At 35.4% G+C, this 14,515-nt stretch overlaps 1 protein-coding gene across 1 annotated transcript in view; it reads left to right on the forward strand.

Annotated features, from left to right (window-relative positions):
* LOC133200991 (E3 ubiquitin-protein transferase MAEA-like) overlaps nucleotides 1-14,515 on the forward strand; it is a 199,305-nt gene that overhangs the window by 83,484 nt on the left and 101,306 nt on the right. The window contains exon 3 of the mRNA XM_061336798.1: nucleotides 3,633-3,836. Coding sequence (XP_061192782.1) covers nucleotides 3,633-3,836 — 204 coding nt within the window. The remainder of the gene's footprint in view (nucleotides 1-3,632; nucleotides 3,837-14,515) is intronic.

Consider the following 14,515-nt stretch of genomic DNA (forward strand, 5'->3'; position numbering starts at 1 on the left):
TGTCAATTTTACTCGGTTAGCTTAGTTGAATAGTCGGAGGCTTTAGTCGAACAATAGTCGAGTACTCACTGAAAATTAAATTAATTTTTCATGTCATTTTTCCTATTTGTCTTTAAGGGCCCTGTCACACCAAGCTGCATCTACACAGAGTTATTACAGTTATTAAAATCGCAGTGGAATCGCAGGGAAATTGCAGAAATTTCTGTAAAATTTTCACAATGTGAAGATGTCACGGTGTCCCTACGGTGACCAATGTGTTTCTATGGCATTCTCGCGGCATGCTACTGCATTCCTGCAGAGATCTCTTTGCGGTTGACTGCGCTTCCGCAGAGCTTTCATGGCATGTTAGGAGTTGTCACCTCGCCTTCACAGCGTTCTCACTGCGCTGGCTGCATTCACAATACGTTCACAATGCGTTCCTCACTCTGGATATATATTCAGAAGGAGTGTAACACTTTTTTTTTTAAAGACTCAAGTTACATGATGAAAAGACTTCTACTGATGCCAAGAAATATTCTTCAATTGAAAATTTTCTATTTGAATCATTCAGTACTAAATTATTGATAGTTTTATTATTAAAACCCTTCTTTTTTTTCAATTATATCAATTCAGATGTGTTTTTATCTTTCCTTTGATTTTATTATGAATGTAAAAAAAAAAAAATAAACACACTGAAAAGTTGTTAAAAAATTTAAGTAATTTCACCGCATCTCCACTGAAGCAACAGAACAAGTTCTGGTGTAATTTTTACTTCCCAATTCTACTCCCATGCTCCTGGTCAGGGTGCAACAAATATGTTAGAATTATTGCTGATTAAATATGATGCCATTGCTCTTGTTTTCGAGCTGGCTGACAACGCTCTAACAACGCCGTGAACGCACATTGTAATCACATACGGACGCGGTAGAAATGATTGCAGTGACAACTCCTTGTTGTCTCTGTGTAATTGCAGTCAAAAAAATCACAAAATGATTAATCTTGTTAGAAGCACCATAAAATGTTTAGAAAAGCAGTGACATCTCCAAGGACTCACTGCATTCATGCTGCGATCATGTGCTTCTTCACGGCGTGCATACAGAGCTCCCACTGCGTTGTTAAGAGATCTCACCTCACTGCTAGGGCGATCATACTACGTTTCTACTGCGTTCTTATCGGAAGGCGATCGTATGGTGCATATTTTGTGCATGCCCAAAGTTTGTGCCATCCTCTGGCATTCTAGGAGACCCTTTGCGACCCTACCATGTTCAGTGGAGATCTCGCTGCATTGTCTCGGTGCTGTACGAGACTCTACTGCACTCACCTCAGCGTTTTGCATTTTTTATGGATGTCGTGCAATCACCGTGAGGACATAGTCCAATGTGACAGGGGTTTAACAGACTGCTAGCCTGTACAATATTTAATCTATGCTATCACCGTGCATTATACAACAAATTATTGAATAATTAACACTTACGTAGTAATAAATATATGTATTCAGTGTATTTGATTTCAAATTTAATATTTACTGCACATTTTATCTATATACAGAATATTAAACGCCCGCATTTATCCTTTATTTTCATGCTGCTAGTACATGTACCCGTTCTAATGTTATTGTGATTTAAATTCAAGACACTTGGTGTAGGTTGACCCATTCAAAGGCTATAGGGTAGAGCCAGTTTTATGAATAAAATTGACAGTAAGCAGGAAATTGCTATAATCTGTTTCTTTTAAAAACATGTCTTATAAAAATGTGTTTCCAGACCTTTCTAAAAGATTTTCAAGATTTTAAACAGAAATGGATGGGATTTAAAAAAATCACAATCTACTTGAGAGATGTCACGAATCATCAAGCTTCAGATGGAAACTTAAAATTTTAACCTCCTGTTTTCTTTTATTGGTTGTAAAAAGTGTTCATAGTACACAACTTTTACATATATGAAAATGATGTTTGACCAACAAAACTATTATTTTTTCCCTTGCTATGTGTTGCCATGGAAACCACCATAAGTTAAGAAAATTAGATTCAATTTTAACATTTTTAGAAGAATATTTTGACAAAAGGAATACTGATATCATCTACAACAGAGTTTATGCTAATTATTAAAGATATGTAGTATACAAAAAAACTTTAAAAGCAAATCTAAATACCTAGGCATCTGTTGCCATGGCAACACAAATGTTGTACAGTTTTATAGTTTGAAAAATTGAAAATTACCTCTCAAGTTTAAACTTTTATATATATAAAATCTGCAACAAGCTGAGCATTAAAATGAATGTTTTTTTATGCAAAAAGCCCCTGGTTCCCTGAACTCCTCTTACATTGTACACAGTAGCCTAATCATCTTTTGGGAGATGGTTGGTGGTGTCCTGTAGATGTGCAGTAAGGTTTCAGAATTTTTATTTTCACCCTGGGGGTCAAATGGGGATCAAAAAATGATGTTTTTTATGCAAAAAGCCCCTGGTTCCCTGAACTCCTCTTACATTTTACAAAGTAGCCTTATCATCTTTTGGGAGATGGTTGGTGGTGTCCTGTAGATGTGCAGTAAGGTTTCAGAATTTTTATTTTCACCCTGGGGATCAAATGGGGGTCAAATTTAAAAAAAAAAATATTTAAGATGTTTAAACACCCTGGTTCCCAGAACTTCCCTTATATTTTATGCATTAGCCTTAAATCATGATCATTTGGAAGATGATTGATTTTGTCCTGTGGATGTGTATAAAGATGGTTTTAAAATTTGCATATTCATATGGATGGCAAATAGGGGCAGGAAAAAAATGGCCCCTCCCTAACCCATGGGGTCATGATTTGTACAAACTTGAATCTACACTTCTTGAGAATATTTCCATATTAATCATGCTTTTGTTGTTCTTGAAAAGAAGAATTTTGAAGATTTTTTTCCATTTTATTCCTATATAAAACTTTGATTCCTTATTGTGGCATGACCCTATCCTCAGAGGTCATGATTTGAAAACTAAAAATATGTCCATAGGACATAAATGCCCCGCCAAACGTATATATTCATATTTCACCTGTGTATTTCTTGGGAGAAGGCCTTTCCTTGGGCACCATTAATTTTGACCATTTGACCTTGACCTAAATGTTTGACATAACTTTTGGAAAAAAAAAATTTTCCATATCTATTCAATAGTTGCTGCTAGGGCTTTCATATTTCACAAGTTTATTCCTCGAGACAAGCCCTTACTTTGGGTACCAACATATTTGATTTGCATTTGAGAAAGTTTAACCTTTGCTATAAGTTGCCATACGGGGGCATCAGTGTTTCACAAACACATCTTTTTTTTAATAATTTTGAAAAAGAGTTTAGAAAGATGATGATAATTATGATTAATATGTTGTATATTACGCAGAGATACAAAACAGATATTTCAAGAAAGTGACATAAGACCTTAATTAAACAATACTGAAGCTTGCAACACTGAATTCACATACCCCTTGGGCAAGTTTTATGAGCATGCATCCAACTTTACCAGGCCCAAGGCATCTGACTCACAGGATTTGTTAAAAACTGTTCAGTTTAATTTGTCAGCATTTAAAAGAGTTGTTTTCATGTTCTAATGTGTTTCTATCCTGCTTTGCTTAAAAGAGTTGTTTTCATGCTGTAATGTGTTTCTATCCTGCTTTGCTTTAGGCAGAAGAAAGCATAAACGAGGAACTTGAGGCAGCAAAAGTGATAAAACGTCGAGTAGAGCACTTAAAGGAGGCAGAATGCCTACAGCCACACACTCGTCCTCTTTGGCAGAAGAAAAGGCTAGACAGAATGCTGGTGGAATATTTCCTACGTTCTGGATACTATAACACAGCTATCATGTTGGCACAGCATTCTGATATCCAGGTAATGAGTATGGTGTTGTTCTGATGTCACACAGTATTTATATCTAAGTGCTTTGAAATGAATCCAAGCATTCATATACCCATATAAAAATAGTTTTGTTGGGAATGCAGATGTGTTCAAAATGGGTGGTCTTATGGTAGTGTCAGATTTGTAGAATTCTACATTAAGCTCTCTTGCTCTCACTTGTTAGCTCACCTGAGCCAAAGGCTGAAGTGAGCTTTTCTGATTGAAATTTGTCCGTTGTATGTCGTCATTGTCTTCATTGTCGTAAACTTTTCACATTTTCATCTTCTCAAGAACCACTGGGCCATTTTCAACCAAACTTGCCACAAAGTGTCCTTGGGTAAAGGTGATTCAAGTTTATTCAAATAAAGGGCCACATCTTCTTCCAAGGGGAGATAATTAAGAATTCTTAAAAAATAAATGGCATGATTTGAAAATCTTCTCAAAAAATATGAAACTTCTATGGAAGCATCCCCAGGTAGTGTAGATTCAAGTTTGTTCAAATCATGACCCCCAGGGATAGGGTGGGGCCATAATGGATGATGAAAGTTTTATATAGGAATATATAGGAAAAATTTTTAAAAATCTTCTCAAAAACAGCAAAGCCATGATTGATCATATTTATATGAAAGCATCATTATGTAGTGTAGGTTCAAGTTTGTTCCAATCATGCCCCCAGGGGTATGGTGGGGCAACAATGGGGGATCAAAGTTTTACATAGGAATACATAGGACAAATCTTCAAAAATCTTATTCTCAAGAACAGCACAGCCATGATTGATCATTTTTATATGGAAGTATCCTCAGGTAGTGTAGATTCAAGTTTGTTTAAATCATAGCCCCCAAGTGGTAGGGTTGGGCCACAATGGGCGATCAAAGTTTTACATAGGAATACACAGGAAAAATCTTTAAAAATCTTCTTCTCAAGAACAGCAAAGCCATGATTGGTCATATTTATATGTAAGTATCCTCAGGTAGTGTAGATTCAAGTTTGTTCAAATCATGACCCTCTGGGGTAGGGTGGGGCCACAATGGGCCATCAAAGTTTTGCATAGGAATACATAGGAAAAAATCTTTAAAGATCTTCTTCTCAAGAACAGCAAAGCCATAATTAGTTATGTTAAAATGAAGTATCCTAGGGTAATGTAGATTCAAATTTTGTTCAAATCATGACCCCCCAGGAGAATAGAGGGGCCATAACAGGGGATCATAGTTATACTAAGGAATACAAATGATTAATCAATAAAAATTGTCTTCTTAAGAAAGCAAAGTCATTATTTGTCATATTAATTCAAAAGCATCCCTATGAAGCATAGATTCCAATTCATTCAAATCAACCCCCCCCCCCTTCCAAACAAATTTTATATCGAGACTTTTCAAGACTGAACTGATTTCTGCTTTTTCCTAGCCAGAGTGAGCGATGTGGCCCCTGGACCTCTTGTTTTTGGCTCAGTTTCAAGTAAGTTTTAAAAAGATATAGGAATATGACCCTTAAACAAGGGGAAATGATTGGGGAAGGCCCATCCTACCCAACATTTTTGATCTCTTGACCTTGGAGTTTGACCCACTTATGCAAATTTTTATCAAACCTTAAGGTCAGACGACACGTTCCTTAAATATATATTTTGTATACCTTGGTATTATGTCAAAAATTATTCATAATCGTCATTCTTTTGTGATTTCTAAATTGTTTTCAATATGATAAAAAAAATAAGTACACCAAAAATTGTGACATTGGCAATTCAAAAGATTACCCATAAGGATTATATAAGAAATATCATCCTCTGGTATCTTGCCCAAATGTCTGGTAAGGTATCTCAATTTTTGGTGAGGAAACTTGTTTAAGAAGTTAAACTTTAATGACAAATTCTTGGGAAAAATTATATATTTTCTAGGAATGTGTCATTTGACCTTAACCTTGGCCATTAATTTTGAATGGTTGTTTTGCTAGGGCTTTCATACTTCACAAGTGTATTCCTTGTGATAAGACCTTCCCTTGGGTACAAATATTTATGACCTTTTGACCTTGACTATTGAGTTTGACCTTCTTTTGAAAAATTTTACCTGTGGATATAACTTTTGAATGCTTGGTGCTAGGGCTTTCATATATTACAGGTGTATTCCTTGTGACAAGACCTTTTTCTTAAATACAAATATTTTTGACATCATGACCTTGTCCTTGTAGTTTGACTAACTTTTGATAAACATTAACCTTGACAACAATTTCTGAATGGTTGCTGTAAGGGCTTTCATACTCAGTATTTTACGGGTATATTCCTTGTGATTAAATCTTCCTTTGGGTACCAGCATTTTCATTCTCTTATTCTTGACCTTGTAGTTTGACTTAGTTTTAATACTAGGAGGCCCAGGGTCATCAAACCTTGTTAGTTGTTGCAGCTTGGGGCCATAATACATATTTATAAAAAGTAGGCTACAATGACATACTTTTTAGCTCACCTGAGCTGAAAGCTAAGTGAGCTTTTCTGATCACATTTTGTCTGGCATCCGTTTGTCTGTCCATCTGTAAACCTTTTACTTTTGTGACGTCTTCTCAAGAACCACTGTGCCATTATCAACAAAGCATCCCTTGGTGAAAGGGATTCAAGTTTTTTCAAATGAAGGTCCTTGCCCTCTTTGCCCTCTTCCAAGGGGAGATAAATAAGAATTGGTGAAAAATTTGGTGTCAACTTTTAAAAATCTTCTTAAGAACCATTGGGCCAGAAAAGAGGAAACTTACATGAAACTTTCATTACATAGTGTAGATTCAATTTGTTCAAGTCATGACTCCCAGGGGAAGAGTCTGGCCACAATGGGGGATCAAAGTTTTACAAAGGAATATATATGAATATAAAAAAAAAAAAAAAAAAAAAAAAAAAAACTTTAAAAATCTTCTCAAGAACAACAAAGCCACAATTAGTCAATGACATATTAATATGGAAGCATCGTCAGGTAGTGTAGTTTCAAGTTTGTACAAATCGTGACCCCTGGGTGTAGTTTGGGGCCACAATGGGGGATCAGAGTTTTACATGGGAAAATATAGGGAAAAAATTTTGAAAATCTTTTTCTCAAGAACAACAAAGACACAATTAGACCTTTTGATATTGATATAAAAGCATCTTTAGATAGTGTAGATTCAAGTTTGTTCAAATCATGACCCCTGAGGGTAGGGTGGGGTCACAACGGGGGATCAAAGTTTTACATAGGAATATATACACGATATAGGAAAAATCTTTAAAAATCTTCTCAAAAACAACAAAGCCACGATTAGATGTATTGATATAGAGGCATCCAAAGGTAGTGTAGAATTAAATTTGTTCAAATCATGAACCCTGGGGTAGGGTGTGGCCACAATGGGGGACCAAATTTTATATAGGAATATATAGGAAAAATCTTTTAAAAATCTTTGAACAACAATGCCTTGATTAGTCATATTGATATCGAGGCATCCTCAAGTATTGTAGATTCAAGTTTGTTCAAGTCATCTTCCAGTAGTAGGGATGGGCCATAACAGGGGATCAAAGTTTTACATATGAACATATATAGGAAAAAATCTTTAAGAATCCTTTTGAAACAAGAAAGCCATGATCATTCATATTGACATGGATTGATTGTATGTTGTTTTATGTCTCATTTGAGAATTTTTCACCATATAGAGACGTCATCATATACCGGTGAAGAGCTTCAAATTTAGACCTTTACTAGGCACTCAGGGCCATTGAGCAGTGAGGGTTCTTTATCGTACCAGCGCCTACCGTGACAAGGGGCCTTGATTTTTAAGGTCTCATCTGAATGACCTGCAACTTTCACTTCAAAGTGCCGAGTGCTTGGAGAAGGAACAGTTGCTACCTATATTTTATCAACTTAGGTCAGTCGCGGGCATGATTCAAACACACAACCTTCCGACCATGCAGCGAGACATATTGACATGGAAGCATCCCCAGGTAGTGAAGATGCAAGTTTGTTCAAATCATGCCCCCCCTCCCCAGGGTAGGGCGGCAGACTTCATTAAAATTCTATTTTCAAGAACAGCAAAGCCATGATTAGTCGTATGAATATGGAAGTATCCTCAGATAGTGTAGATTCAGTTTTTTTCAAAACATGACCCCTGGTGGGTAGGGTGTGGCTAAAACAGGTGATCAAAGCTTTACATATGAATATGTAGGAGAAGAAATTTGATGATGAAGAACAGCAGGGCCATATTGACTCAGGTGAGCAATTTGGCCTATGAGCCTCTTGTTTTTCTGTTCAAAATTTTTCTGTCGTCGATGTGGCCCATGAGCCTCTTGTTTTTCTGTTCAAAATTTTCTGTTGTATGTTGTTGTCTGTTGTTGTCATAGTTGTTATCATAAACTTCTCATCTCCCGCTTTCACTGAAAGTGGGGGATATTGATTTGGGTCTGCCCATCCATTTGTCTATCTGTTACTCTAGCCTGACAAGGCTATATCTCGAAAAGCCTTTCAGCTTTTTGCAATGAAATTTTTTATCACAACTCCCTATGGCCTAAGGAAGACCCCTATTGATTTTAAAGTCAAAAGGATAAAGATCAAGGTCAAAAAATCATACATTCTGTCTGTGTGTAACACTTTTGTTTCCAAACAATATCTCAAGAAGCTTCATGGTCAGCTCTATTGATTATATATATTGAAAATGCATTAATTCTTTAAAAATTTTCCTCTCTGCTCCTGGGTATCATTTAAACAAACTAAGTACATTGTTATGATAAGCAAGGATGCCTCTTCAAAAATTGTGAATTTCATGGCACCAGGGACAAGGGTTCTGGTGCTAGCACGGGGCTATATAGATCCTATAGTAATTCAGTTGAATTATTTCTTCCAAAATCTTCTTCTCTGCCCCTGGATATTATTTAAACAAACTAAGTACATTGTTTTGATATGCAAGGATGCCTCTTCCAAAATTATAAATTTTAAGGCCCCAGGGTCAAGGGTTCTGGTGAAAAGGTGGGATGGGGGGTTCTATAAAATATATAGTGAAAAAGCAAAATTTCTTTGAAACTATTTTTGTCTGCTTCTGGTTAAAAAGCAAAGAAGCTAAGTATATAGTTATGATGAGCAAGAGTGCTTCTTCAGGGGTTGAAATATTCCTGGAAAACCCACTAGCCCAGGGGCTACTGATAAGTAAACAATTACTTGCCCAAACATCAAACTAACTAACTCAAGTTTTTTTTATGTAAAATGAAAACATAACAAGTTAAATGAAAGTTTCAAACGCTGTGGTGACAGAAAAAAAATTAACTACAATGTAGTTCTCATTCAAAAGAAACCAGTCTACAAGGAAAAGCAAAAGTAAAGTGACAAGAATTTTTATTTCCATTCTGCTAGTCCATCGGACTATCATTACATTTAAATTAGCTAGTCCGAGTCTTAAAATGACTAGCCCTGGGCATCGGGCTACCGTATATTTCAACCCCTGTTCTTCCAGAGTAGTGAATTTCATGACCCCTGGGTCAGATGTGCTGGTGTAAGGATGGGGTCTAGCTCTTAATAATATAGTGAAAATCCATTAATTCTATTAAATAATCCTGTCTGCTCCTTAGTGTTAAGCAGATAAACAAAGTGATTGTTATGATGAGGAAACTTCAGGTCCCAGGGTCAGAGGCTCTGATGTTTCTCATTGGGGGGGGGGGGGGGGGCTCTATTGATAATATACTGAATCTTTAGTAAAAATACATTATTTCTTTTAAAATTTTTGAACATCTGGACCATTTGGTCAAGTGTTCTGGTCCTGGCCAGTGCACTGTAAATAATGTACTTGAAAGGTTAATAGAAAAAGAAAATTATGCAAGGATTTTTATTGTATAATACACCTCTGTGGATGGTTGTATTATGTTCAGGTGACCGTTAAGGCCCTTGGGCCTCTTGTTTAACATCTGGACCATTTGGCCAAGCATTCTGGTCCTGGGCAGGGCTCTATTAATTTGTATTCTACTGAGAAAAGTTGTTCCCCTTTTCCATTCACCTTTGATAATTAATCACTAAAAAATGTATTTGAAAGGTTAATAGAATAAGAGAATTATGCAAGATTTTTTATTTTATAATACAAAAAGTACTTTCTTAGTTTTAATGATCAGGTAGACCTGTAAATAATAGATAAATATAAAAATGAGACAAAAATAATGTAACGAAACCGAGGGTATAAGGTTATTACTTAATCATTTTATCGTGGGCCGCTGTTGGTTTCTGGTAACTGGTCAAGGTTGAAATGGTTGTCCACAAAATTTAGATAAAATCGGAATAACGACCAATTTTTAGTCCACTAAATAATTGGCGAAATGACCAAATTTTAGTTCACTATAATATCTACTTTTTTTTGGCAATTTTCATATTTTTTCCGGAATTTCCCCCAATTTCCATCAATGGATCCAGCTTAAGTTTTAGTTTCAGCAATGACGGCCTCCTTGCAAAACATAGTGCAAGTGTTTAATAGTGTTAAATCCAAAGCAAGCTAGCATGTAGGTGTCCCCTACCAATATTGACTAGTATATTATCACACCACATCTAAATGCCATTTGCAAAGCAGTGATAGGTATTATTTAGGAAAAATTAAGAAAATCATTTTGTTAAAAAAAAAAAAAAAAAAAAAAAAATCCCTACCTACCTACCCTAATTTTTTTGGAAGTGTAACCGGAACCACACATATTTTTTTGTTTGGCCTAAAGGTTATTCAAGTTTGTTCAAATGAAGGGCCACGTCTTCTTCCAGGGGGAGATAATTAAGAATTAGTAAAAATAAACGGTATCTTTTGAAAATCTTCTTATCAAAAACCACTGTACCAGGTAAGATGAAACTTATATGGAAACATCCTCAAGTAGTGTAGACTCAAATTTGTTAAAATCATAACCCCCAGGGGTAGGGTTGGGCCACAATGGACAATCAAAGTTTTACATAGAAATACATAGAAAAAATCTTTAAAAATCTTCTTCTCCAGAACCATTGGGCCAAGAAAGATGAGACTTTTGTGGAGACATCCTCAGGTAGTGTAGGTTCAAGTTTGTTCAAATCATGACCCCCCAGGGTTAGGGAAAAGCCACAATGGATAATCAAATTTTTACGTAGTAATACTTTTTAGAATATGGGCCATAACTCAAGAACCCCTTGGCTAATTATTGTCAAATTTGTCACAGGGTATCCTTGGCCCAAGGGCCCCCGTTTATACTAAAACTAGGGTTGTGACCCTTAAACAAGGGGAGATAATGAGGCAAATAGAAACAAAAGTACTGGTTGCTAAAAAATCTTCTTCTCAAGAACCACTGGACAGATTGTCACCAAACTTACACAAAAGGAGGAGGATATGTTGAAGATTAAAAATTGTTCAAGGCATCACCCTGGGGCAAAGGGCGTGGTCTCAAGGTCACTTCAAAGTTGACCAAAAATTATATTTTATTAAAATGTTGATATTTTGCTTACTATAAAGACTAGGATCATCAAATCTTGTCAGTTGATGCATCTAAGGACCTCACATCATGCTGACTCAAAAGTGGGTCATGGTGACCTACTTTTCAAATTTTGCGGCCATTCTTTTTCAAAATGATTTAGAGGCATATTTTGAACAATTGAAGACCTATGATCATCAAACTCTGTCAGTTGATGTATCTTGGGACCACGGAGTATGTCAACTAAAAAGTAAGTCACCTTGACCTACTTTTTGAATTTTATGGCTAATATTTTTCAAAACAATTAAGGCCATTAATTCGAATACTGAGAGGTTTAGAATATCATTAAATTTTGTAAGATGATGCATCTTGGGGCCATAAAATATATGGAGCGTTCTCTGGGAAAAGGGGTCTTAATGACAAAATTCTCGAAATTGACTTTTTCAAATATTTCAAATTTACAATAAATTTAGGACACACAGTCAAAATTTGAGGATTTAATTTAATATAGTTTTAAAAATATACGTGTTTGAAAACAACATGTTGTAATGAAACAAAAACGTCATTGACGTTTTTCAATAACGTCATCCTTTTTTTAAAAAAAATGACGTCTTAGAAAAAGAGACTAAGATTAATTTGATGATGAAATAGAATTATCCTTACACATTTTGAATAAAAATATCACTAAGGACATTTATTAAATTATTAAGTGGGTGTATTTGTACATGTTGCACAGTGAATGACTACAATAAATATATCAACTTAATCTAATTATCCTGGTTACGATATCTTGTCTTTTAATATGCTGATCCTCACTTCTGCTTATGAAACTCATTCTTCTACGGACACAATACCAGGCTATGTACTTTGAGATCAGTGGTACTTTTGTATTCCCCTTAGAGGTTTAGGAAAGTCTTCCATTTCAGCCACTGTCATGCAGGGTACTGGGGAGCCGAGATTGAGACTGAAAACTGGTCCGCGATTGTTTGAAGCTGATCAATGGAGTTGGTCTCTAAAGTTTGTTAAATTAAAATAAATCCACCAGCTATGCTGCAAAGTGTATGACCGTTGACGTTGAAGTTGCATCATACAGTTTGTACTGCTGTACCGTCATAATATCCCACATAAAATACATGCATTCCAATCATAAACTGTTTCTTGTTTTGACGGTTGCAATTATCAGTATGAATAGTAAGTTATGTATTGAGAAAACGACTACTTCGAAGAATTGAATCTGGCCCATGATTATTTGTATCTTTACACAGTATAGTTTCATGTTTAGAATTTTAAAAAAAATTGCTTTAAGATATCGTCTACTCGAAACCCAAAGATCTGGATTTTTTCAAAGAGTCAAGAAATAGAGTGACCCCATTTGGAGAACATAATGAGGTTTAACTCATTGGTATCGGAAAAACAGTTTTTGTGATGTCACTGGATTATTACACAGTGTATGGGAGAAGTGTTGACCGCTGAAACTGCCAAGCTCCTGTAAATAAACCAGAACTCAATTTAAATATTTTCCTAGTTAATAAATAACTTACATGCATAAAGGGGGAGTTTCGATAAGGTCGCTCAGCGGCGCACTTTTTTTCATAAAAATAAATTTCAATTTATTTTTTCAAAACTAGTTTAGAATTCAAGAAAAATATATTAACATTTGTTATTTACATTTCAAAGGTTAATATGAGATGAATTCACAACGTAGCTGATACATACTTAGATGTACCCTCGGATCCGTTAACATTAGGCTTATGGGAAAATATAAGAGGGTGGCATTTAAAAATCGATGTTTAGAATATGAAGTGCATGAGGGACACTCACCTAATTTTTTTCAGTAATTAGATATACTCTGCACACTAATTTCTTGAAATATGATGAGTGTCGCGTGTGCACTTCATATCCAAAAAATGAAAATTGCATAAAAGAGCAAGGGCCACTTAGGGCCTTTTTTGGCCCTGTAAATTTCTGAAAAATTAAAACTGCATAGGTTTAGTCGAAAAGGCAATAAATATCACTTGAACACTTGCTGACTGAATTTCTACTAAAAATGACGTAAATTTCTTGATAGTCAATGCATTATGACGTCATGAATTGTGTCATTATTCACATATCCCGAATATTTCTTCAAAAATGGTCAAAATATGATGCTATTTTTCAATATTTCGTATACAGCACAACCTCCGATTCAAAATGTGCAAATATATTACGAAAGAACTGCTTATTAAGATTTTGAAATATATTTTAATTTTTGGATCGAGGGGTGTGCTTATATTTTAATTCTTTGTTGAAGGTTCTCAAATTCACGTATTTTCTGCAAAATTCAAGAACATTGCAATTTCACACAACCTGTTTTCGAGTACCTGGACTCTTTAGATGAAACTTTTATATACAAACTGAAAGCGCCAAGTCTCTACTTTAAATTGATGTTGAGAAAGGGACATAGTGTGTTAGTGGATAAATTGGTTTATCTACAGGGCCATTTTATGCATAAAGTGAACCTAGCTCTTTGCATATCTAAAATTAGAAGCTCCTGGTTTCTTGATCTGACTCTGTGTTAAAATACTAGGCCAGAAGTAGCATTTTTTTAAATCAAAGAAGATTCTCGATTACATTAACAGTAGAAAACATTATCTTATCCTATCTTCATTTCGACAGTTTTTTTTGTCGCCAACGTATAACGTTAACGTCACATTTTTAGCTCACCTCCTTGAAGTTGGGGGAGCTTTCGTAATACCGTCGGCATCGGTGTTCCAGGTAAAAGTTTTTGAAGAAGATTTTTTTTTCAAGTATATCTATGCCCTATATTAATCAGAGTCACCTGATCTAGCGTGTTTCCTTGTCACCAGTCAGGTTTCAGATGCTGGATTTTTAGCCAAAGAATGTCCAAGTAAATGTTTTAAAAGCAGGTTTAAGTTTTTGGAGCAGAGCAGCTGAAAGCACTTGTTGACCAGACTTGCTTTATGATGCACACTACTATATTGCTTCAGATGCTGGATATGATCTACATTTCATTAATAAGTGAGCAGGTTAAAGATTTTGAAGCGGGTCTCATTCTTATATAACTATAAGCCCCATCGTGACCAAACTTGCATTGATGATGCATCTAGGATTGCACATTACCAGACATAGTTCTGATGCTGCATCTTTCTTACATTTTCCGACTGACTGAACAAAAAATAAGTTTTAGAGCAAGTCCATTCCTTAACGTTATTTATCATGCATAGTTATATTTTTGACTTTCTTGTAAATAGAAATCCACGCTCCGACATGCTAGAGAGGCGTCCAT

The sequence above is a fragment of the Saccostrea echinata genome, unplaced genomic scaffold (assembly GCF_033153115.1).
Source record: "Saccostrea echinata isolate AGI-Se365-2 ecotype Australia unplaced genomic scaffold, CSIRO_AGI_Sech_v1 ptg000042l, whole genome shotgun sequence".
NCBI lineage: Eukaryota > Metazoa > Mollusca > Bivalvia > Ostreida > Ostreidae > Saccostrea > Saccostrea echinata.